General features: G+C 34.2%; 2 protein-coding genes across 2 annotated transcripts; one reads left to right on the top strand and one right to left on the bottom strand.

The window, feature by feature from the left end:
* Positions 1 to 689: 689 nt before the first annotated feature.
* On the top strand, positions 690 to 10,221 carry LOC113514755 (arrestin domain-containing protein 2-like). Its single transcript, XM_052896371.1, has 6 exons — positions 690 to 1,072; positions 2,736 to 2,885; positions 3,771 to 3,988; positions 5,132 to 5,318; positions 6,088 to 6,296; positions 6,856 to 10,221. Exons 1-6 carry the CDS (start codon positions 940 to 942, stop codon positions 7,252 to 7,254), a joined length of 1,296 nt encoding a protein of 431 aa, XP_052752331.1. The 5' UTR covers positions 690 to 939; the 3' UTR covers positions 7,255 to 10,221.
* Positions 10,222 to 12,899: 2,678 nt separating this feature from the next.
* Positions 12,900 to 26,986, bottom strand: LOC113510855 (arrestin domain-containing protein 17-like). The gene is made up of 8 exons (XM_052896346.1): positions 26,723 to 26,986; positions 21,875 to 22,027; positions 19,017 to 19,225; positions 17,624 to 17,806; positions 16,961 to 17,146; positions 15,229 to 15,942; positions 14,621 to 14,678; positions 12,900 to 13,967 (listed from the first exon to the last, which is right to left on the bottom strand). Exons 1-8 carry the CDS (start codon positions 26,835 to 26,837, stop codon positions 13,864 to 13,866), a joined length of 1,722 nt encoding a protein of 573 aa, XP_052752306.1. The 5' UTR covers positions 26,838 to 26,986; the 3' UTR covers positions 12,900 to 13,863.
* Positions 26,987 to 27,174: the final 188 nt, after the last annotated feature.

Here is a 27,174-nt window from a genome sequence, read left to right as displayed (position 1 = left end):
CAGCCAGTTCTATCCCAGGCCATATCCATATTCAAATAGGTATTAACTTAATATTAGTTTTTAAGTTAAGTTAAAAAAATTAAGTTAAAAACTAGTTCATTTATGAATTTACAACTTTCATTACTGCGTACAATACCCTCTATAATAAAAAATTGTTAAATAAAAACATGTATAACCATATATAAAGTCATAGTGTATTTGACCCTGTGATTTGACCCTAATAATCTTATAACTATGTCCTATGTAGGTATAAATGTCATAGATCAAGCGGAGTACCTGCGTACAAATGTATAAATGTATACATATAAAAATGTATCTAGTACTTGCCTACTCTGTGAGGAGTAGAGGAAGAAGAGGAAACCCAAATATTATTTTTTTATGAAGAGTAGAATCTAAATGGATAATGTATTGCTATCGATAATAGTTCAATACAATCATTTGTTCATGTAAAACCAATAATTATTATTTCCAACTTGCTCCTTATATTATACATTAATCGATAGTATCCTAACAACTTAGACTCTAACAAGAATAATTGGTTAATTTTTAATAATCTATCATTATTTATTAATTAATATCGATTATCATTAATAGATAAATAATTATCTATTACATTATCGATTTCTTATCGAATAATTGATTAGGCAACACATGTTAGCACAGAGTAGCTTCATTATTTACATCTCAGAGTGAACGAGATTAATCATTATTTATGTTATGTATAGTTACTCAATAATAGTGACCTTACCTACTTTCTATTCTTCTATTCATTGCAATGTTTTGAACTTTTCTTATGTTTTAATACTATGTGACGACTTTAATGAAGAGATTAGCAATTCTCGTTCAGTGCTTACTTTGTAGCTCTTACGTTGACCCTGTCATTATTTAGATTGCATTAATTCAATTAAACTGGATAAATAAGATAAGAAAAAGCATCTCATGCACCAAACAATGGAAGCAGGTTTCAAGAATGGTGTTATATCTTTGAATGAACGCGCTGGTATTTATTATGCTGGTCAAGAAATATCGGGAGCATTAAATTTCAAATTGGAGCATACCTTAACGTTTAGAGGTGATTATTTAATATTGTTTAATTATTTGAGGTCTCTTTTTGCTTGACTTTCAAGACTTAAATAAGCAAGTAACTAGTAGTAAAACTCTATCTCATAACCGAGCCTATGCAAGAACAACTATTATCAAATAGTACTATTTTATTTATTGTGTTTTAGCAATTGTAACCTGTTTACACAAGACTCCGAAATAAAATTACATGCATCTTTTATTAAAACTTAGCTGTTGAAAATAAAACTGTTTTATCACTTGTTTAATTTTTATTGCGCCATAAACATAAAAATGTATAATGATAATTAAACAATTCAAATGAAGTATAGTAGCATAAGGTACAGATTAAAATATATAAATATAAATAAAGGTGCAAAAGGTGGTCTTATTGCTAGGGCAATCTCTTACAGACAACTTTTACTTTTATAGTTTATTAATGAAAAAAAAAACAGCCAAATTTTGTTGAAATTATTACAGCAATACCAAAAATAATAAATGTCCCCATTTAATCATATAATTAAATTTTATTGGTACTAGTGTTGGACATAAGCTGATAGATTAATTTTTATTTTTTCAATTTTCTAGTTTTGAATTAGTAGTATTGTACTACTTGTTAAAGGATATCATCTATTGGTTTTGGCCAGGAGTTGTCTTCTTTATTGTACATGGAGACTGATACTATAGTCTACTATCTATATCAGAGGGAGACTTTGTACAAAAATTGATTGCTTAGGCACCCCTGTCCCATTCGTGTTTCAATCACAACAAATATCTACACCTTTTATCTGGCAATTTATATTTTTCTAATATGGCTAAATTTTCTGAAAATACCGTGAAGCAGTCGTGTTTGCATGGCTGTATTTCGGTTTGAAGGGTGGGATATGGTGTGAATTTACAGGGTACAGAGGAATAACACCCGAATCCTATGGAATGGCAACGCATGGGGGGAATCATGGGCGAAACAGTATACTCTGTTATGTCCATGGTACTGCTCATGTCTATAGGTGACGGTTACCACTTTCCATCAGGTGGGCCATCAGCTTGTTAGCCATTCTAAGTTGCATAAAAAAAAATATATCCAATAGACAATTGCCATGTGGTCCCGTCATAGAATAGACCACCCCTTGCTTTTCTGTGGGTGTTGTAAGAGGTGACTAAGGGAACTTAATAGTCGAGGTTGGGTAGCAGTGTCCTTCTTTAAACATCACCAAAGCTTAACTACAGTTGTCAATGTGCCTGCCAAACATGAAAACTACTGGCAAAACCTTTCAATAGGGGGAGGCTTATATTCTGCAATGGACGGTTTTTTTTTTTGGTGGGTGAAAATGGTATGGTAACTGCACCTGTGCTAACGGGATACATTAGCGGAGCACCAGTGAAGGAAGGAAGGGTGATAGATGAGAATAAAAACAGGCCAGTTAGCCCATTGTGATGAATTTATCAGGAATTAACCATAGTAGTTTCCAGGGAGAACCGCGAGGAGGTCGACCGGGTTAGGTATATTGCTAGCAATGGGATTCTCAGTCTCCTATATTAACAGTCCCTTTCCCCCCAGTAATGGACAGTTAATAACTAGTATAATGATGATGGTCTAAATTCCAAATTTGTTTATTTTCCCCTAAAAACTTGCTTAAATATTTTTATAGCTAAATTTAATACATGGTGTGTTACAGCTATAACTCTTCAAATAACTGGTGCGGGCAGGGTGCAGTGGATTGAAAAAGAGACTATAAAATACCATGATATGAAACATTATGGTGAGACTATGTATAAGGGCACTGAGGAGTACTTCAACCATGTCCAGATTTTGTGTGGCGGCCAAGGTTTGTATATTAACTAGCTGTTTCCTGGAGCTTAGTCTGCATGAATCTATATATGTTAATATATATTATTTTAGGATATAAATTACATGATAACAATGTATGTAATCATTTAAACATGAGCTCTTTAACCCTTTAAAGCCTGATTTTTTAAATCAAATTAAAAAATATATAAGTGTATCCTTTACTGTGTTTACTAATGGGGAAAAATAGTAAAAAAATCAGAAAATATTTTTATATATTTATTTTGAAAAAAAAAAACATTTGCTATCATTTTTGATACTTTAGGCATTAAGGTAATCAAAATATTTAAATTTATTTAACAATGAAACAATGCAAACCCTGGTATCAAATTTGGAACTTCAGGTATTTAAGGGTTAAGCATCATTGAGTAATAAACAATACATGAGTTCTCAAACCAGTTTCCAGACCTGAGTCATTTTAAAAAGGTCCTAAATTGGTCTTATGTTAAATAGAAAGCGAGATCTAATTTAAGCAGTTAAGTAAATTGTTAAGTATTGCCTGGGGCCTAGGTGTTCTGGCTTGTGTTCTCAGATGTTTATTACTTAGTTCTTCATAACATATCCCAGCTTGAGAACCAGGCGACTGTTATACAAATATTAATAAATATTTTTTGTTCACATTCAGTCAAGCATTTTATTTATTCATTCATTCATTTGTATCAGCTGTTAATTCTCCACTGCTGCCTTTACTCTGTTGAGAAATTTTGCCAGTTCCCTTAGTCACATTGTATGGCACCCATGGCGAAGCAAAGGGTGATGGGCAACTCTGGGACTCTTCTGGGACCACACGGTTTTTTCTTTCACATTGGATATAAACGTTTTATTAACAGATTGTATTACAATAAGGGCAATTTTACTATAACAGGAGTATCACAACTTCAGCCACAGGATTACACATTGACCTTCAAGTTTCAAATACCACATTCAGCGCCATCTTCCTTCAAAGGAAACCACGGATATGTGTGTTATCATATAGTCGCTTATATAGAGTTTCTGGACCCTCTGATGCCATGCGAGGAGGTGATGAGGGAGATTCAAGTCATTGCTCCTTATAGATTGTATAAAAGTCGTCTTAGTATAAATGTGAGTATATTTATTTTCATCTCTCAAATATGTTGCTAACATGCATAAAGTATAATTGTTTATTGTGTTTATAATATAATGATAGGGGGGAATGGGATTGTTAGTAATGGAGACTGTGAATCCCATTGCTAGCAATATACCCAACCAGGTCGACATCCTCGCGGTTCCCCATGGAAACTATCATGGTTAATTCCTGATGAATTCATCATGATGGGCTAACTGGCCTGTTTTCATTCTCATCTATCACCCTTCACTGGTGCTCCGCCAGCGTATCCCGTTAGCGCAGGCGGGGCTACCATACCATTTTCACCCATCAAAAAAAAATATAATGATAATACCTATAAATATATTACACACACCCATAGAAAGGTTTGCTTAGTTTAGGACTTTTTTATGGGTACCAAGCAATACATAATTTTTTTTTTGTGAACATGAAAACACTCTGTATTAGTATTCGATTGGGTAAAAATTAAAAAAAAAACTATTCAAAAATAGTTGATATAAAATTACTGCATTTTTTATATTTTTTCTATCTAAAAAACCAAAATTTAGATTTAAATTTAAGTTTACATTAATAAAAATATTTCTTTCTTTCATTATAAACAGATATAGCTGGTTGGTTGATTGATTAAGAACACCATCCGGTGTTAAGTCCGCCAAATGTACATAGTTTCGCTGTGTGTGTCATTAAAGTTTAAATAAATAAATATAGTCTTGAATAAAAATATTTGCACCACATGGGTATTGAACCCACTACCATTAGGTGTGGCAGTGCATTACACTGCTACACCATCAAGGTCTTTTTTTTATTTTTATACAACTTAGAATGGCAAACAAGCTGACGGTCCACCTGATGGAAAGTAGTAACCGTCGCCTATAGACATGAACAGTACCATGGACATAACAGAATATACTGTTTTGCCCATGATACCCCCATGCGTTGCCATTCCTGAGAACTCAGTTGGACCTCTGTACCCAGTAAATTTACGCCATATCCCACCCTTCAAACCGAAACGCAGCGATGCAAACACAACTGCTTCACGGTAGAAACACGAATGGGACAGAGGTACCCAAGCAATCGACTTTTGTACTTTATTTTGTATGTTACGGTATAGAGTTTCCATAATGTTATTTTGCCCACAGGAACCGATAACATTGATTTTCGATGAGATGTATTCATCTGGCTGTTTATGTGAGCCCAATCCCCTACACATCACCATAGTGCTGTCCCGGTCTGGATTCTGTCCTGGAGATACGGTTCCAATTACAGTGAAGGCTGTTAACGAATCTGGAGTTAAAGTTTTGGCTATTATATTTGAAATTTCTGATGGTAAGTTGACATAATAAGAGAAGGATATACATATATATATATATATACATATATATATATATATATATATATATATATATATATATATATATATATATATATATATATATATATATATATATATATATATACATAATAGCTAGGCGGCTTGGCTTTTGGATATCCTTCGCTTACAAAAGTATATTATCCACTGTTTTTGTAATCGCATCTTACGACACCTTGAGGATGAAATTGAGTTAATCTTCTATACTTATAATAAATCTGTAGAGATGTCAATTCTGTACATGAAATATATTTCCAAAATAACTATCAGGGCGTGATTAGTGATCGATACTGATGCCAAAAATGCAATCAGTAAAATTTTTGTCTGTCTCTCTGTATGTTCCTTAAAGAAACAAAAACTACTCGATGTATTTTAACGAAACTTGGTACAATTATTCTTCATACTCCTGGTCAGGTTATAGTACACTTATCATCACGCTGCGATCAATAGGAGCAGAGCAGTGAAAGGAAATGTTGGGAAAACGGGAGAAGTTACTCCATTTTTAAGCTTCCGTCGCGTGTGCAACTTTAATGGCCAATTTTTAAAATGTAAAAATGTCCACCCGTGCGAAGCCGGGACAGGCCGCTAGTAAAAAATATGGTTTGAGGAACGATATAACATTTAGAGTCATCAGAGAACGTCAAAGTATGGGAATCCCAAATTTTATGTCCGTCAGCGTATACCGTTAGCTTAGATGGCGTTACCATTCCATTATCGTCTATTAAAAAACCCTTGCTAATATTCAGGTGACCCGGTACCGCAGCCAGCGGCCCCGCGCGGAGATGTCGCCGGCAGCTGTAGTGTTGGCGGAGGGTCGCACGGCGCCGCTAGCGGCCCACGCCCGCCGGTCCTTCTCCTGCGACCTCAAGATTCCGCAAATGATGGTGTACGACCTGCGCAACTGCTCCCTCATCGATGTGCTGTACTATTTTAAGGTAAGCAGTCCTGGTCCCGGCGTAGAATGGGCCACCCCTTCCTTTCCCGTGGGTGTCGTGTAAGTGACAACTAAAAGAATTAATGGTCGATAGATGAGCAGCAGTGTCCCTCTTAAAACATCACAAAAACCTAATTGCGGTTGCCAACTCGTTCGTCAAAGTTGGTAACTACTAGCTTTCTGGCTTTCTCTTTATCTGGCCGCAAAACACGACAGATACGGATTTTCATACAACTTTTGCCGGCACTGCCCGCATGTATCTGGCCAGTACGGCAATTTTAATTTATCTTGAAGAAGATTGTCAAAATAATGCTTACATTTTCAAGCATGTTTGAGTGAAGAACCCAGGAAGCTTCTGCGCTTCTGGGCGGAGCTAGGTTGGCTGCACTAGCCACGACTCATACGCACAATGGCCCAAGTGAGAGGCTAAGCGCGGAAAATGGAGTCTTTTTCACATTCACAAGCATGTTTGAGAAAATGAATTTATTTGAATCTAGTCTGTAATAAACGTAGTAGGATGAATGTAGAGAAATTGTAATAACATTATCTCTTTTTTTCAGGCAACAATCAAACTGTCCGGTTTTAACAGTAACCGAGAACAGGTGTCCGAAATACAACTGGGAATGATACCGCTGGACAAGAAGTCAGTAGCCTGGGATACTTCGTTCGCAGATCAGCTACCCAAGAGTCCACCCCCAGACCCGAGCACCCCGACCACTCCAGGCATTACAGCATTCGAGCCAGGTTTTAAAGTCACACCGGTACCCGTCATGTCTAGCTTCCAGATCACTAAACCATACCCGGTTGAAATTGGCTTCAGAGTGTCCAATACAGATTTGTCAAATACACTTTATGGTTATCATGCGCCGTACAATCATGACGGGGCGCCTGGAGGGAACTTAACAAATAATGAACCTCCATACCCGTTATCACAACCGTCAGCGCCATCTATGCTTTAATATCTTGAGTAGAAAAGATTCAAAATTGGAATTAGCACTGTTTTACGCTTTACATTGTATAATGTGTTATTTTAATTTAAAACACGCACATGCGCACGCGCACGTGCAGACATATAATCACTACATGCACACAACAAACATACACACTTCTAGTATTAATTCCACCCCACCTACTTACTAATATTGTATGTTTGTATGTGGTAATGTGTAAGTGAAACAAGATTATGCCTATAAAAAAAATTATTCAAGGTTTTTCTCAAATCCCATGGGATTATCAAATTTATAAATAAAAAAATAGATTGTGATAATAAAAAAAAAAATCAAGAAAAATTATGCCACAATCATTACTGTCGGAAATTTATTTTTTGTAACTGGGTTTGATATGTAACGATATTAAATTTAAGTTTCGATAAAAACGAAATAATTTATAATTTACGAACTAAAGTACATTTGGCCATTCGAAAACGAGAAAAAACAGGAGTTGCCATATGAATTAATGCAAAAAATACAATTATTACTGGCAAGTAAAAGAAAAGTTGCTATTTTTAATTATTCACGATTAAGAATGAACTATAAAAGTTCTCTTTTCTGTGTACACGGGTTATTTTCTTAAATATAGTTAGTATACTTTAGTTTTTTCAATTCAATATATTTGTTTATCTAGTCCATTCACATGTACTACACAATGTCGCAGCGACAAAAAGTGGTTACGTGTGTTAGTACTGCAGCATTTTGCAATTGAGTCGATAACCTATTATTTGGTTACATAATTAATACATAATTCCCCATAAAATACGCACGAACGATAATTATGTACGAAATAAGTACATCAAATAGCGATTTAAAAAATATTTCTAAAACATGTTGGATAAAGCTGTTTATGGGACCTGATTTAATATTTTTAGTATTAATCCTTAAAAGCCTGATTTTTTAAATCAAATTAAAAAATATATAAGGGCACACTTATACTTTTACTATTGGGAAAAAATAGTAAAAAAATCAAAACGATATTTTTATATATTTATTTTGAAAAAAAAAAAAACATTTGGTAACATGTAAATAGCCAAATATTAAAATAAAATCGATTGTAGGCGCCGAATGCGTTTTATAACCCCGGTATCAAATTTGAAACTTCAGGTATTTAAGGTTTAAATATACTCTTAAATTTAATGTTGGAGAATAAATTAATCTCATTATATTGTTAGTTAAATATTATTATTACAGTTTTTAACTGTTATATGTATATATTGCTTCGATACATATGTATATTAGATTCGAAACCTACAACTTGTTGTAGTAGAGAAAAAAAAACAATGAAAACACTATTAAATTTTTTTTTAATTTTTCAAAATTAATAATATTGATTGTTATTTTTATATTAAAATATAAAAAGTAAGTAGATAATAATGTAGTTATATTTTTTTACGGGTTTCTAATACTACTTCAGAGCTCCTAGTGTAAGTTACACATAGATATAATATCGAAATACCAATATAGATATTTTATATTTAAAAACCTAGCTGCGCCTCTATCGGTTAGTTTTGGAAACTCATTTCCATACAAACTTTTCGACGTAAATGAGAACGCGGTCGTTGCGTAAATTTTTGTGCAACTCACACTAGACGCTCTGAAGTGAGAGTTAAGTCTCGAAAATTAAAAATATCAATAATATTGATGTTACCAAGGTATGCCTTATTTATGTATTCATTATTTAATGTACTGCCATCCGTCCACCTTATTTAGATTAAAATCTATTTTTACATATGCATAGGCTTACATAATATAAAAAAAAAAATAACAACGTACATAGGCGGACTTATCCCTCAGAGGGATTTTTTCAGCCATATTTACATACTTTTATAATTTTTTGTAAATGTGTGCTATAAGTACTTGTTGATGCCATATTATGCATGTTAAGTATCTTCTCTGAATTGGATATAAGCAAGATTAAAACATGCATATTGTTAAAATGCCATAAAATGACGAAAAAGTAATTAAAAGTTTTGATATGAAATCATAATATATACATATTATGTATTATAGATGAATGACTGTTAAGTTTTGTAAGAAAACTTTATTTACTTGCAGTTCAGTCATCAATAGTATGTAACTATTGTAACCTAGACTTTGTCATAAATACATACCTATAGACAATTCTTTACATTTTAAAATATTTATTTAATAAAGTTTTGTTTTGTCAAAACACAAAGATATTAATATATTATTTCAGGTGACTGTACTTTATCTAAAAACCTAGAGAACGCAATAATCATATTAGTTGAAATGAAATGAAATATTTTAAATGTTATATATCAAATGCCAATAAAAGTCTAGAGAACCTAATGATTATAATAGCTGAATTCAAATGTGGTATTTCAAATGTCAATGAAAGCATAGAGAACCTTATGATTGTAATAGCTGAATTCAAATGTTATATTTCAAATGTCAATGAATGTCTAGAGAACCTAAATGGTTATAATAGCTGAATTCAAACATTATATTTCAAATGTCAATAAAAGCCTAGAGAATCTAATAATTATAATAGTTAAATTCAAGTGTTATATTTCAAATGTCAATGAAAGTCTAGAGAACCTAATGATTATAATAGTTGAGTTAAAATGTTATATTTCAAATGTTAATGAAAGCCTGGAGAACCTAATGATTATAATAGCTGAATTCAAATGTGATATTTCAAATGTTAATGAAAGCCTAGAGAATCTCATACTCACTTGGCTATAATTGTGTTCATTATAATAAGATATAGTTAATATAGTTAGAATTGATGTTTACTAATTAAAATTTTATGATGGTAACTAAATTAAGCACAATTTATTAATATAGTTTGTTATATAATCTTAATATATAAATTAAAAACATTGTGACATATATACAGAACTGATGACTGTTTTTAATTTTATATCTTTATTGTCTTGTTGCATATGAAATTATTCCATTATTATATTTTTATAATAAAAATAATGATTTTTATTTATCACTAAAATCTACTACATGAAAACACTAGGATTTTTTTTCATACAACTTAGAATGGCAAACAAGCTGACGGCCCACCTGATGGAAAGTGGTAACCGTCGCCTATAGACATGAGCAGTACCATGGACATAACAGAGTACATTGTTTCGCCCATTATACCCCCCATGCGTTGCCATTCCTGAGAGCTCAGGTGTTATTCCTCTGTACCCTGTAAATTCACGCCATATCCCATCCTTCAAACCGAAACACAGGCATGCAAACACAACTGCTTCACGGTAGAAACACGAATAGGACATTTGTACAAAGTCTCCCTTTACAAGAATTCAGCACGATGGTTTCCAGGGGGAACCACGTAGAGATCAACGTGATAAGTACCTTAAAACCAAAGACCTAGCAATATACCCTATATTGCTAGCAATGGGATGGACTGGTAGTTCGCATTACTAACAATCCCTTCCCCCCCTTTCTGTGACATTAGTAAGATATGGGGCACAAACATTAAAAAAAAAATATATAGTTTATTGATTTATTTCAACTCGTAAAAAAATATAATTATGTATGTATGTTATATATCACAAAGTAGTATATTATGTCAAACAACGAGAATTCATTTTAAAATATATCCAAAAATCTATAACATAAATATTTCATAAGTTTTCTATAACAGGGACAATATATTTTTTAATTTACGTATAAAATATAAGTACAGTCAGCTTTATAAATATACTTGGTGTAGAGGGTGCTAACACGTAGGTATGCTGCAAATCAAGCAGTTTTAATTTAATCTCATATCTCATTTATTTGTTTCAGTCCATTAGCGAATCTTGACGCTGTCGAATTTATCCGATAAATATTTCTGTGCCCATAGAATCACCAATTACAGTTTTAGTTGACTGTACCTCTTGTAAACTTTCTAAAAATATATATAATCGTAACATATCGTATATGACTAGAGCAGTTATGTTTTTCGAGGCTGACTTTATAAAATTCATATAAATGCGACAACAGTAGGCCTAAATATTTTGAGATTTGTCGAACCTAATTTATGTAATCATTTGATAAAAAAAAAAATTAGTCATATGTATTAAATATAAATATAAAAGGCATCTAAGATCATAAATTCATTTTAAAAATGTAAATATCTATAAATAATAAACTCTTAACATTAAGTCTCGACTTTGTCGAAATTTTTAATAATGACAAAGTATGTTCTATCAAAATGTAATTATTCATTCCTTAAATATAAATGTATAAGGCATTAGGATCACAAATTTATTTATAATTAAAAAAAATCAAAATTCATGTAAATTATTTACCCTTAATTATCGACTTTGTCGATACTAATCATAGTGACAAGCACGTTCATGTTACATTAAGCAAGTTTTATAAAAATAACTATAACTAGAAAAAAAATAAAAGTCTTTACCTTTTCCATTCCTTTACAACTCTTTCAGTCTTAATGTTCGATTTTTATATTCAACTTTTGAATTTTGTCCAAACACAAAAATGCATTTTGGTTAAAAATACAAAGGGGATTAAAAGTATCTCATCCGTCCCAATAATAAACCAACCCTCTTATTAATAAGAACTGAAACCTATAAACAAAAAGTTAAAATAACTATTATAGTTTTGTCACTGTCAAATTGGAAAATTCAACACAAAGAAAGGGACAAAACAGTTCAATAGCTAAAATAAGTGATTTGACGTTTTTATAAATAAGGGGGTAAGTCTTTAAGGGGGATTTTTTTACCCCGAGGGCTATATTCCTCGTCTTTGTCCTTACATATCTCTAATATCTTTATATGTAAATCACTTGCACTATTTTTAAATTTTTTTAATGTGTAAATTATATGGCATCCACACGAAATAATGTGTACAATTAGTACAGTTTGTATCAAAAGTCGATTAAGAACACGTACAAAATTTCAAATAGAATAAATATAATTTCGTTATTAGGATGCTTAACAAAATTTGCGTTAAAATAGGCTGAACATAGGAAAAAGTCAAAATTTGTTGAGTATGGAACGGCGTGTTCGGATTTTAAAAATTTGATTGTATTTACCTACATTTGATGCTGACTGCACAAGTGCCCTTACATATAAAAAGGAATTCCAAATTCAAATTCCATCAAGTGTCAACAATCTCCCGCGTTGATATACTTATCTCCAACTCACTAGTATTACTAGGCCAAATAAAAAAAAGAAATTAAAAAATATTCTATAAAATTGAAAACACAAAAATAACATTTAAATGGAGTGTCTTTATATGCGTTTTGCTAAAACAACTCTTTTATTCTTGTGTGATTCACTCACACAAGAATAAAAGAATGTTTCTATTTAATAATTTATTACTGGCAACATTGACAAATGGAGTTTTTTTTTTGTAACATATTTCAACACAAGATTGTAGATGTATATGATCTACATAAACAAATACTTAACTAATTACTATCATGCCACATTTCAAATAACGAACAGTAAAAAAAGAAATGATTATTATAACTTTTTAAATTTAATGTCAACTATACTTTTGTCAGAGATTATAATATATATATATATATATATATATATATATATATATATATATATATATATATATATATAATTATTCATATCTAACCTCTGCCTTCAGGATCTCTCTATAGATATGCGCCAAATGAATAAATGCCTTATATAACTAAGTTTTAACTTTCTTAAACACGAGCATAGAAATAGTACTAATATCTTTTTTTTTTTATTAAAGTACGAAGCGCATAATATGACTTAATTAATATGTAACCTACTTAATATTAATTGAGGATATTAGAGTAGTAAATTCGTAGTAAGCTCTTATGATGAGAAATATATGGGTCGTAATAAAAATCAATATGTCGTCAATTCTAAAATAACCTTTTAAAAGCACCGATTCCATTTTAAATAAGGTCTATAATCATTTGCAGGTGGTGGGCGGTTGTAACGTTCCGTATCGTTATAAAAGTCGTAACCAATTACGCGCGCATGGAAGAGCTAGTAAATACTGACTGATTGACGTATATGTCAATCAATCAAATTGCAGATTGGAGTGGCGCGAAAAAGGGTCGGTAACTCGGATAAAACCTAGACTTATTTTTTTTCTTATTCTTCTTATTATTATTTATAATTATTCCGTGTTTCCATTGTGGTAGTGAATGTTCATTACATGGCAACATTTCATTTATAAACGTTCATAACTTTAGCTAACCAAAGTGTTGCTAGGTCGCAATTATTTGTTGAAAAATTCCGATGCAAAATAGGAAGTGTAGTTTTTTTATATGCAATATAGAAAAAGTTATTTTCAGAATACGTTACATCTAAATTCACCACTAAAAATTTCGTACTTACTTCATTTATTGTTTCGAAATTTTTATAATACTTTTATGCTATCCAAATTTAAATTTTCAGCGCCAGCTGAATAAGTATATTATTAAATAATTATTATTTTAATTCCCTTTCTTTTTTCTTCTTTTTTTTAGCAGAACTCTTTTAAAAAGTCAATCAGAAACATTGAAAATTTATAATTTTTTTTGACAATTGATGTATAGTTGCGGTGTTGCCACGTTTTAGTAAGCTAATGTGAACGCTCTTAATAAGTACATACAAACTATATTTTCTTTTCGTCTTCTTTTTTCGTTTCTTCTTTAGCTTTCATGAATTCAGGGTTGTATGGAGGGTTCGATTCTGTATCAGCGTCGGCTGTGGGTTGGCCTGAAATTAAAGTTTTTGGTACATTGATGAGTATATAAATTAGTATTTAGTATATTAATTACTTTGTCGTGTGGCTTGACATAGAATGGGCCACCCCTTCCTTTCCTGTGGGCGTTGTAAGAGGCGATTAAGGTAGGGCGAGGGACGGACAGTAGCGTTCATCTGGTAAAACATTTCTAAAAGCCTAACTGTAGTTGCCAACCCACCCGTCCAGCAGTGGATAGTTAACGGCTGACATAATATGTCATTTAGTATATTAATATATAGGTTTAGTATATTAGTATGATCGCCGTGTAGTTTGGCATACAATAGGCTACCCCTTCCTTTCTCATGAGTGTCTAAAAAGGCGACTACGGGAACTCAATAGTTGAGAGATACGCAGCAGCGTCCCTCTTTAAACATTACCAAAACCTAACTATTGGCAATTGGCCAACCCCAGGCGGGGCAATTGTAGTTTCATTGCCATATGTCAGCCTTCAAACGAAACACGGCCATGCAAACACCATAGAAACACGAATGGGACAGAGGTAACCAAACTTACGACTTTTGTACATTCTTGTAAATATACTTAGAAATAGATAATAAATGACGGAAATGATGATGAATTGCATAGAAAAATATATTTAGTAGGGAGGTTCCACGCGTGGACTCACCGTGGGCATCTTCAGCGGCAACGGGCGGTGCGCTGGCGGGCGGCACAGGGCTGATGGACTGGTCATCGGGAAAGAACGGTTACATTTAAATACAGGACAGTTTTTTTTAATTTTGAATTTGGTTAACCAAATTCAAAGTTTAAAAAATCTTATTAATAAAAAAAAAAAAACATACTACTCTATGGTAATAATCGAGATTAAATTCCTGACGAATTCATCACGATGGACCAAGTAACATAGCTTTATCCTTGAAAAAAGAAATGTTATTATATAATCATAAGCGAATGCTTCGGCTTCGCGCGTCTTTTTTTAAATAAAATACAACTCATGTCATTCGCTAACAATGTATTATATAATATATAGGAATATTAAAGAATTTTTAAAATTAATTAGGAATTTTTTTGAGTTAATCAATTACAAACAAAAATCAAATGTACCCTCTTAAAACTAATATAGTTTAGATTTTGTAGCGAGTCAAAGTGATATAAAATGACTGATTTAGCAAATCTGATTAAATCACGCTAAATAATTGATTAGATTCAAAAGAACTAATTAATGGATAAATAATCAAAATATGTGTGAACATACTATATTAAAACTCAACTCACCCGAGGCAAAGGAATACTAGTTCCTTGCGGTAGCAAAGGAATCGTAGCGCCATCTTCAGTTTCAGTCTTGAAACCATATTTGCCCGATTGTGCTAATGTATTCGACACAGGCGACACCCCAGGCGTTGGATACGGAGCTGATGATTGTTGACTTGGTGTCCCTTGGTATGGAGTATTGTTAGGATAAGGATTAGAATTGGGATATTGGCTTCCAGGATAAGGGGGAGTGGAGCCTGGATAAGGGTTGGTACTGGGGTATGGTTGGTTTTGGCTTGGATATGGTGAGTTAGAAGGGTACGATTGATTTCCTGCAGGGTAAGGAGAGGTGTTAGGAGTACTGGCACCAGGGTAAGGTAGGTTTGCGCCAGGGTACGGCGGGGTTGGGCCGGGGTAAGGTGAATTGGGTCCAGAATAAGGTGAACTAGAGCCAAGGTAGGGCGCGTTCGGACTATGGTAAGGAGAGTTTGCACCGGGATAAGGTGTTGCGCCTGGGTACGGGGAGATAGTTGGTAAAGGTTGGTTTATAACTGGAGTCGGGTATGCGGTATTGGGACTGGGGTAGTTTTGGACTTGTTCTGTGACCATGGGTTGTGGCATTTGATCGTACAGTGGATTTTGCACGTTGTTTTGGAAGTCCACCAGAGGAATCGTGCCGAAAATGAGTAAGCAGGATTCGCTGTTATCCTCATGACACCCTTCTGGACATACCGTCACCTGTGAAATAATAATCGTTCAGAAGTACTTAAATGGCCATAAATCCCTTAAGCAATGGAAGAAAGTGATATGGTATGATATAATATTCATGTTAAAAAAAGTCCATGCTCACCTTACGAACTCATTACAATAATATTAGCTAGTCATCATCTTTTATATTATTTATTGTGTATTATGGTAAAAGTAGGAGGGAGGGAGGGAGACTTTGTATAAGTCGATTGCTTGGGTACCTTTGTCCCATTCGTGTTTCTACCGTGAAGCAGTTGTGTTTGCATGGCTGTGTTTCGGTTTGAAGGGTGGCGTATGGCGTGAATTTACAGGGTACAGAGGAATAACACCGGAGTCCTCACAGGAATGGCAATGCATGGGGGTATCATGGGCGAAACAGTATACTCTGTTATATCCATGGTACTGCTCATGTCTAAAGGCGACGGTTACCACTTTCCATCAGGTGGGCCATCAGCTTGTTTGCCATTCTAAGTTGTATAAAAAAAAGTATGTAGTCCCGGCATAGAATAGGCCATCCCTTTCCTTTCCTGTCGGTGTCGTAAGAGGCGACCAAGAGAGGACGAGGACAGCAGCGTCTCTCTTAAAACATCTCAAAAACCTAACTGCGGTTGCCAATCCGTCTGCCAAACTAACCACTGGCAAAACCCCCCAATAGAGGGAGGCTTATGTTCAGCAGTGGACAGTTAAAGGCTGATATGACACAACTAAGTGGGGGGAAAGGGATTGTTAGTAATGGAGACTGAGAATCCCATTGCTAGCAATATACCCAACCAGGTCGACCTCCTCGCGGTTCTCCCTGGAAACTATCATTGTTAATTCCTGATGAATTCATCATGATGGACTAACTTATCTGTTTTCATTCTCATCTATCACCCATCACTGATGCTCCGCCAGCGTATACCGTTAGTGCAGGCGGGGTTACCATACCATTATCACCCATAAAAAAAAGATACAACTAAGTACTTATAATAGGTATTCTGAGTATTATAAAAAAAAAATTGATATATACCTTGAGTTCATAGTTGACGTCGATGTGCGAGCAGCTATCGAGGTTGTAGATGTCCATGGCGGGCACGTCCAGCTGCAGCGCCCAGCTGCGCGTGCTGTTGGCGGGCACGGGCCCCTTCTTCACCTCCAGCACTGTGTCGCGCTCCATATTGGTGCCGGGATTACACACTGCTCTGAACGTTATTTCCTGGGTTCGAATTAACCGTTCATCAGTCAATTTCTTGTGACATAGTTTTTTTTAAGGTAATATAATAGATACCTGCCATTTAACTGGTATACGATTACGAGGTACTGGTGATGGTAGTTGAGGTTGAAATCAGATTTTTTTTTATATGGAACTTAGAATGGCAAACAAGCTGACGGCCCACCTGATGGAAAGTGGTAACCGTCGCCTATAGACATGAGCAGTACCATGGACATAACAGAGTATACTGTTTCGCCCATGATTATAATGCATCCATTGTTAATAATGCAAACTATCGGTTCCATTGCTAGCAATATACCCTGTCAAGTCGACGTCCACTCGGTACCCATGGAAACCATCTTGGTTAATTATTATTAAATTCATCACGATGGGCCAACCTGTTTTCATTGTCACCTGTCATCCCTCACTGGTGTGGCAGGGTTATCTATTTTAATCCACTAAAAAACAATGAGCACTAACCTTTTTGACGGTTATCTTGATTTTCTCAATGTCCACATTGCTCTTATTGACGCAGTTCACTTCGACCGGCATCACCTGTCCTGGGCAGTAGCCGGTGACGGGCAGCTTCACCAGCGTCTCCGAGGTGCCCGACATCACGCACCAGCAGCAATACACGTCGTTGAGTTCCAACGCTATGGGATCCTGCAAACGGTGATGTAATAGCAAGGTAGGGGAGTCATCATCATCATCACTACATAGTATAAAACAAAGTCGCTGTCGCTGTCTGTCCGTCTCTATGTATGCTTAAATCTTTAAAACTATGCAACGGATTTTGAAACGATTTTTTGGAAGTGATTCGAGAGGAAGGTTTATACATGCATAATATTATAGAGAAATACTGAAAAATTTAGAGGTTTCTAATGTGATGTCGTAAATAAACACTTTTATTTGCGCTTACATTGCAAATGCGGGCTGAACCCCACGAGATAAATAAAAATAATGTACTACAGTATTATACACCTTAAAAAGGTCAATAAAAAAGTCCGCGATGATATATGTCTATCTCTTAAGGATAACTCATAATAACCATTTTTTATCCTTTACATTTTACGGGAAAAAATTGCTTATTTACGAAGTGATTTTAAGCAATACAGCATTAATTTTTATTCAATTAAGTACCTTAAATACATTGTCCATTTAATATAAATCAATATGGCTTTTTACAGCATGTAATTTAAATGAATATTTTCGAAGATATTACAGATTTAAACTGCAGGGACATAGCGGTGCGGCAGTACAGGTCCAGCCGCGTGCCTATAAATAACGCGTCGAACCGCGCTTCGCCCTATAGCACTTTATCATGTTTGTATTGTCTAATGACAAAAAAGTTGTAAACGTTTTTTATAAGGACATTTTGTAGTAGGTACCTACCTATTTATATTTAGTATCAGCATTGCACTCGTGCGAAGCCGGGGCGGGTCGCTAGTGATAATATAATTTTGATTTGGGTCGTTAAATACTCTGCTTCCGCGCCATCGTTAAATAATCCACTGAAGTAAATTTACTGATCAATTTAAATTACGCCCTCAGTGCGAGAGACCTATTAAACTAAGTGGAGTAATGTCAGACCAATCTGTCTAGTGTAAGATCAGTATGACTCGTGTAAAGTCGTCTTTTTAACCCTTCTGATCTTGGGGGGGGGGGGGGAGGATTAACAGCAATGGGACCAGCACCATTGCTATCATACGTTTAATCACTGTGGATAATTATTGTTGAATTAGTAACAACGGGCCAATTGACCTGCTTCATCCTCACCTATCATTCATCACTGGTGTATACCCGCTAGTGTATACCCATAGCACACAATGGGGTTACCATTCCATTATCATCCATTAAAAAAATAAAAACTCACTTTAGCATACTGCTCTTTGTTCAAGTCGAGCGGCGCTATTATCTTGATAGGTGCAGAGATTTCTTTATCAATCTTGAACGCCCGGTCCACGACCACCTTGAGCTCGTATCGGACATGTCCATAGGAGCCCTCGAATGACGACGGGCACGTGTATGGTACATTAATGCTGAATGGAAACTCATGCTTGCCGGGATTCAGGTGGTGCTCACCTAAAAAAGATTAAATACTTTTGTTTTACATACAGCTCCTCGCGACTACGTCTGCATGACCTAGAATTAAATTCTTTGACTAAGATAAAAAAATGTCTATATAGCCTATGAACTTCTCCATCTCAAATAATACGTGTATACAAAATTTCAATACGATTAGTTGAGCCGTCCCTTGCCCTCCCTTAGTCGCCTCTTACGACACCCACGGGAAAGGAAAGAGTGGCTTATTCTATACTTGAACCACATAGGAATTTTTGAAGTTATGGTGTTTATTAAACCTATACATGAACCCTAAAAACATTACACTCCTTTTTTCGTCGTGTAAATAGAGCACTGATAGACGTCAGTGGTAAGTTCCTTTTTGTTTCATTTATCGATGTTACAATTAAATAGTGTTAGAAGTTATTGCGTCAGTCATGTAATTAATATCCTATTAGAATTATTCAGATATTCAAATCTATGTTTCACATTCACACATTCATTTGATATGAGTAACATTATCCTAAATATTTTTAAGAGTGGACTTAAACAGCATTTTCTATCTTTGTGAACATGTATTTATTTATCTGTGTGTTTATTATATCTAATACATAAAATTCTCGTGTTACGGTGTTTGTTACCAAACTTCTCCGAAACGGCTTTACCGATTTTTATGAAATTTTGTGTGCATATCGGGTAGGTCTGAGAATCGGCCAACATCTATTTTTTATACCCCTCAATGAGAAGGGTGACCCACTCCTAAATATTTTTTTTTATTTTTTTCACATTTTTTTATTTTTATTTTACTATGACTTAGCATTGAAAAATACATACAAATTAAAATTTTCACGCTTTTACGATCAAACCCTGTTTTTTAATTGCGATTTTTATATGCCGCAATAGGGTTACAAGATAGCAATCGAATATAATAATTGCAGTAGGACAAATTTTCATATACAGTTCTCGAAATAATGTATATGGTAAAACAACGTTTGCCGAGTCAGCTAGTTATTATATATTACATAACTAATTATATTATATTTAGTTATATATAAACTTAAGTTTGTCTAATTCTTTTTGTTTCAAAATTGTCACAATATTGTACACCGCTCTACCCGCTGACATTGATGCTCCTTTCCACTTTGGGTTTGTTGGAAGAGATCTCTTTTAGAGTACTCTTGTCATATTTTTGTGTATAATTAGTGTGTACAATAAAGTTCTTTAACAAGGAGAAGACAGTTAAATAATTCGACATTTAATTAATATGGGAAACACCACGCGGCCCCTCGTACATGGTCCTTCAAACGATTATATAATGGTATAATACAAGGATGACATAATCACGACCACGTAATGCCTAATTTTGCTTCCATTCTTACCAGTGTGCAGTGCAAAAAACTAATACTTTTTTAACAAGCTCATAATGAAGTTTTTTTTTACAACACACGGGGGCAAACCAGCATGCGGCTCACCTGATGGTAAGTGACTACCGCCGCCCATGATCACGCACAACATCTACGGCATTGCAGGTGTGCTGCCGGTCTTTTAAAAAGGAATATGCTCTTTTCTTGAAGGATATGATGTCGTATCGGTTCGGAAATACTGCTGCTGGAAATTGATTCTAAAGAGTGGTTGTGCGTGGGAGAAAGTGCCTTGAAAAACGCACGGTGGAGGACCGCCACTTGTCCAGATGGTTAGGATGAAATTTTAGTTTATGGCGGGTAGTACGATGGTGTATACGGTAAAGGCAGCCTCCGAATGCTTGTACTAGTGACAATTTTTGCGATTTGCCTACCCTCCTGACCTTGAGTAGCTAGTAATTTCATTGCAATATCTCCACTATCTAAACAGGGGGTCTATCATTAAAATCCGTAATTTCGGACTTGATTTCGTGTTTCAGTTCATACTGAAAACGGCCCAGTAAATAGAGCTTCATATTTCGTGCATCATAAATCCTACTAAAATATTTCTACATTTTAAATATTTTTAAACGGTAGGTATTATGTAATTTTAACATGAAATTTTCGTTTCATTAAACTCCAACATTTCGGAAAACATTTCATGACAGACCCTCTGTTCGAAGTGAACTGTATGATCTATAAAAGCGTTTATATAGAAGCTTCCTGAAGCGTGACAATTTTCAAAAACAGTGGGACATATTTCAATATTTCTGACTTTTAAAAAGTAAATTGTATCTACTAACATTCTGAAGATCGGTTTAATATGGCGCTTGTCTTAACGACCGATTAAATGCCTTTTTTTATACAACTTAGAATGGCAAACAAGCTGACGGTCCACCTGATGGAAAGTGGTAACCGTCGTCTATAGACATGAGCATGTATCACCATGTAGTACCATGGACATAACAGAGTATACTGTTTCGCTCATGATAGCCCCACGCGTTGCCCTTCCTGAGGACTCAGGTGTTATTCCTCTGCACGTTTGCGAGCAATCTGCGGTGTTCTGTCAATATAATGACCGATCCGACCCTGGAAACCATCGCATTGAATTCTAGATTCATCACGATGGGCTAACTGACCGTCTTTTCATCTTCACTTACCATCTCTCACGGGTAAACAAAAATTGTATGCAACTGGGGCGTTTCAGCGCTGATTATCGGCGATCGAAGATCGGCCTTATGTTGCTAACGTTAAAGTAGAGTGTGCTTACCACTTTTACCACCAGCAAGAAACACCTTATGGTCTATATACTTTTCGTGGGAGCTGTGCTCAACAGTGTAACTTTCTGAGCGGTCGTCGACCTTGCGCGTGTGATCACTGGTCCAGTGGACGTTGCAATATCCTCGCATTCTCGCATAGATACCTTGAACAAGGGCATTCATTCAAATAAAAGTAAAAGAATTATTATGATTAAAGGAGTAATTTTTTTTTTAATAAAAATATAATGGTAACCCAAACGATATAAACGCAGGTACAAAATGTAATAAAACATATGATTTTTTGCTAGAAACATTTGTCAGATTGACCTTCACGCGATTCACTGAAAACCGCCGTGATCAATTCTTGTTAAACTCATAACGATGCGCCAAATTATTCGCTTTTCTATTATCCTCACAATAGTTTTATAATAAAAGATAGCCTGTTTTTCAATCCATATAGTACGTGCATACCAAATTCCATTGATTGTTAGTAATAGAGATTAGCAACTCTATTATTAACAATATACCCTATTAGGTCGACCTCCTCGCGGTTCCCCTTGGAAACCATAGTGATTGCTTTATTGTTCAATTTATCATAATGGGCTAAATGATATGCTTCATCTTAAGGTAAGTTCTTAACTTACCCTCTCTGGTGTCTCGCTAGAGATAAAAAATTAAAAAACTGTAAAAAAGCAAACAGAATGTTTTTTTTTTATACAACTTAGAATGTCAAACAAGCTGACGGCCCACCTGATGGAAAGTGGTAACCGTCGCCTATAAACATGAGCAGTACTATGGACATAACAAAGTATACCGTTTCGCCCATGATACCCCCATGCGTTGCCATTCCTGAGGACTCAGGTGTTATTCTTCTGTACCCAGTAAATTCACGCCATATCCCACCCTTCAAACACAACTGCTTCACGGTTGAAGCACGAATGGGACAGAGGTACCCAAGCAATCGACTTTGTCACTATTCCCATTTCATTCACAGAATATCCATCTACCTAGTGGCTTGTATTTAGCGCATATATTTTAGCTTTGTATCATCTAATACAAATAATATGAGAGACATTAACAATTGCGATTCATGTGCACTAAAAACCAGTAATAACTATCAGTATTAGCTTTAGTAAAATAAACTGTAACATTCTTTACATAGAGCATGGTTTGCTCTAAAAACATTTTGCGTCAAACGTATTTCAGCTTTATTCATGGATACGCCTTTGGCCATGAACTGTGATCTATTCGCTATAACACATAGTGTTTTTATAATCGGTGCCATTTTGATCAGCTTAGGTACCTATTTCCGCATTTTTTATGGATGATAAAGAAATGGTAACCCCGCCTGCGCTATCGGTATACACTGGTGGTGCACCAGTGAGAGATGATAGGTGAGGATGACTTTTCATCATTCATCATCATTTCATCATCATTTAGCAGATCAGTTAATCCATCACGACGAATTCAGCGATAAATTCGTGGTGACGATAGCTCCAGGGGAAATCGCGTGGAGGTCGACGTGATAAAGTACATTGATAGCAATGGGGACTAACATCCCCATTATTAAGAATCCATTCCCCCCATTCAGTTATACTTATCCTCTTATTCATAAAAATAAACTCATTTTAACCATTACACTGTTTTGCCACTTTCAATTAGACCACCTTATTCATGGAAATGTCAAACTTTCTTTTAGCTATTAAATTCTTTTGTCTTTTTCTTTTGTGATAAATTCCTAATTTAAAACAAAGTGACAATAGTGTAATAGTTAAAATAGGTTTGTTTTTACGAATAAGGAGGAGGGAGGATTTTTTTTTGATGGGTGAATACAGTATGGTAACTTTGCTAACGCTTTGCTTCGCTAACGGGATACGCTGGCGGAGCACCAGTGAAGGGTGATAGATGAGAATGAAAACAGGCCAGTTAGCCCATCATGATGAATTCATCAGGAATTAACCATGATAGTTTCCAGGGGGAACCGCGAGGAGGTCAACCTGGTTGGGTATATTGCTAGCAATGAGATTCTCAGTCTCCATTACTAACGTTCCCTTTCCCACGGGGTGAGAATTTAGCACTAAAAAATGAGAGATAAAACAGTTCAATAGCTAAAATAAGTTTATGAGACATTTAACAATTTTATTAATAAAAAGGTTAGCTTTTTATGCCATTAAAGTTTCTTTTCTATTATTACGATCAATAGAATCTTTCAATAATAGTAAAAAAAAAAAAAACATTACAGTACTAACAAGCCTAGCTGGTGATAACAAATAGAATGTGAATCAACCATTTTTGAATAGATGCCAATCTCTCTGTTACTTTACGAGAAAATAGCTGAACAAATTTCTAGGAAAATTTGTAACTCAATGAACCCTAGTTTTAAAATGTAAGTATTTTTAGATTACATAAAAAAATGTCAGGTGTCTCTTTTACTTATATTTCAATTTAGGTAATTGTGTACACAAATTTTGTGGTCGCTGTCTTGAAAAATTAGGAATTTCTGATGTTGTTAAAAATATAAATTTGTGACAACCCTACACAAATAAGGCAAAGAAAAAGAAATAAGGTGTGTGTGGAAGAAGGGTACACTTTTTGGAGTGACATCACATCATACATGGGAAAATAGCATCACATTTACCTAAATATTTATTCTTATATAATAGTAAAGATCAGTAGATGGTTTTTTTTATACAACTTAGAATGGCAAACAACTGACGGCCCACCTGATGGTAAGTGGTAACTGTCGCCTATAGACATGAGTACTACCGTAGATATAACAGAGTATACTGTTTTGCCCATGATATCCCCCATGCGTTGCCATTCCTGAGGACTCAGATGTTATTTCTTTGTACCCTGTAAATTCACGCCATATTGCACCCTTCAAACCGAAACACAGCCATGCAAACACAACTGTTTCACGATAAAAACATGAATGGTGTTAGTGTAATTATCAAAACATTATATTAAATTCAAATTTCCAAAGTTTTAGCTGGAATTTTTCATAAATATATCAGGCCTAACATTGGATGTTTAAATTTAAACTTATGCTATTATTTTAGATTTTTTTTTATCATTTCTCTACTTACAACACTCTATTGCCAAAAACTAGATATCTTAGGATATCTAAATCTTAAGCACAATATATATAGAATCAAAATAAAATGAAAAAATTTAAGATAAAGGTACTATTAATGTACTATTTATATAACCCATTTAAGCCATAAAATGTAATCATAAAGTGTTAACTCATTACATTTGACTTTGAAAAAAATATATTTTGTTGTGTCTTTCTATTGTCTTATTTAATTTCCTTAGTAATAAAAATAAGACACTTCTAACTTTGTTCAAATGTAACAATTTGTAATAAGACATAAAATACTAACATGAATGCATATCATATCCCAAAATACTCAGGGATATCACATGAAATACATTGTAATTATAATATTGGCACATTACCAAAGCTAATAAACAGAGTTTTTTTTTTTTTTATACTACTTAAAATGGCAAACAAGCTGGCGGTCCACCTGATGGAAAGTGGTAACCGTCGCCTATAGACATGAGCAGTACTATGAACATAACAGAGTATACTGTTTCGCCCATGATACACCCCATGCGTTGCCATTCCTGAGGACTCAGATGTTATTCCTCTGTACCCAGTAAATTCACGCCAGAGTGTATCAGAAATAATTTATACCTCACAATTTTAGGGGCTTTTAGGCAATTGGCAGAACAGAAGAGAAAGGAAACATATATTGTCAGTGAAATTATTAAACACACAGAAAATTTATTACTATTTTTATTTTAATGGACATAGAATGGTGAACCCACTATCTAAAGGTCAATGGTAAGGTAATACTTGGAGATGAAGTCAGGTCTAGTATTCTGAAGTAATTAATTCAGAAGTTAAGTTTCCAAAACAACCAGCTGAAAAATCTATCCAGCAAGGTTAGTATACCTTATATATGGTATACTCTTCATATAAAGGAAGTAGTACACCATTACTAACAATCTCTTCTCCCATAGTACTAGAGTATCTCCAAACTTTTGTTTTCCTTCCTACCCTTATCTCAATTATTACTTTTGGGGTCAATATAATTTTTTTTTTCCACTCATTTTTGCTGTAGCTCCTTAACTCAGGTTATTATACTAACCTATTTAGGAGCTCAGTTCTAAAACTATAGTTTAAAATTATAATATTAATATTAGTATTGTAATTTATTTAAACTACAGTTGTTTTTTTAATGGATGATAATAGAATGGTAACCCTGCCTTTCAGGTAGAACCATGTGGAGGTTGACCTGACAGGGTATATTGTTAGCAATGGGACTGGTGATCCACATTACTAATAATTGCTTCCATCCCCACCCTTTACAGTTGTGTTTTTTACATAAATAAAATTTTATTTCATTTTATAGTTATTTACTCATTAATCATTTTATATTAAATCATTCATTCTAGTCATATCATCTTTACATAGTCTATCTAAAAAGCACCCACCAGCAAGTGGCAAACTAATCCAATTTAATAGTACATATTTATTAAAAAAAACCATTACAATTGTGATAATTTTGTTTTAAAAACTAAATTACTAAACCGATTTTGATAAAATTTCTATGGTATATTCTTTAAGACAAAAGAAATCCCAATCAGTTTATAATCGACGGAGTTCTGAGGTAACATAAAAAAATATAAGTAAATTGAGAACTTTTATTTGTTAAATATTTACGATTTAGGGTTTGTTGATTTTAAAGATACAAATCTTATATAGTATATATGACTAACAACGCTATTGTTATGATAATTGCTAATATAATTAAGGTTGTTATTTATTTTATTAATTCAGAAATAGTACTAACCTCGAAAAGTTTTTTGTTTGTCCTGTTCAAATATTAGCCGCCCATGAATGGTTTGGCCCGAGTAATACGCATTATTTGGACTGTCTAAAACAATTTTACCATCTTGAAACCCCATTTCACTTTGATTGTAATTCACTAAAGGAATAATAATTCGGATTTATTTGAAAAAAGGTTAATAAATAAATAAAAGTTTAAAAAAGTAGGTAGGTGATGGAACACCACGATTTAACTTAAGGCATATGAAAGAAAACATCTGGCGGCTGAATTTTGCCTACTCTGTGCATTGTAACCACAGATACCTACTATCCTTAATCTTTGTTCGTGACATCTACAGTGTGACCAGGTATAAAACTATAGTACTACCCAAATGTAAATTGTAATAGAAAAAAAATCCGAAATAGTGCTTGTAATTTCTAACTTATATAGAAATAAATCCATCCAAATCAATTTTT

Source organism: Galleria mellonella, unplaced genomic scaffold (assembly GCF_026898425.1).
Source record: "Galleria mellonella isolate WM207_F2 unplaced genomic scaffold, CSIRO_AGI_GalMel_v1 utg32, whole genome shotgun sequence".
NCBI classification, from domain to species: domain Eukaryota; kingdom Metazoa; phylum Arthropoda; class Insecta; order Lepidoptera; family Pyralidae; genus Galleria; species Galleria mellonella.
This window is presented reverse-complemented; position numbering and strand designations above follow the sequence as displayed.

What these genes read in the sequence shown, in the direction of transcription:
- LOC113514755 (XM_052896371.1), top strand. Translation starts at nt 940, where the DNA reads ATGCACCAAACAATGGAAGCAGGTTTCAAGAATGGTGTTATATCTTTG. An exon ending in GCATACCTTAACGTTTAGAG is followed by an intron (nt 1,073 to 2,735) that starts GTGATTATTTAA and finishes GGTGTGTTACAG; the next exon opens with CTATAACTCTTCAAATAACT. An exon ending in GATTTTGTGTGGCGGCCAAG is followed by an intron (nt 2,886 to 3,770) that starts GTTTGTATATTA and finishes TTACTATAACAG; the next exon opens with GAGTATCACAACTTCAGCCA.
- LOC113510855 (XM_052896346.1), bottom strand. Translation starts at nt 26,837, where the DNA reads ATGGGGTTTCAAGATGGTAAAATTGTTTTAGACAGTCCAAATAATGCG. An exon ending in CAAACAAAAAACTTTTCGAG is followed by an intron (nt 22,028 to 26,722) that starts GTTAGTACTATT and finishes CCCTTGTTCAAG; the next exon opens with GTATCTATGCGAGAATGCGA. An exon ending in ACAAAGAGCAGTATGCTAAA is followed by an intron (nt 17,807 to 19,016) that starts GTGAGTTTTTAT and finishes CACCGTTTGCAG; the next exon opens with GATCCCATAGCGTTGGAACT.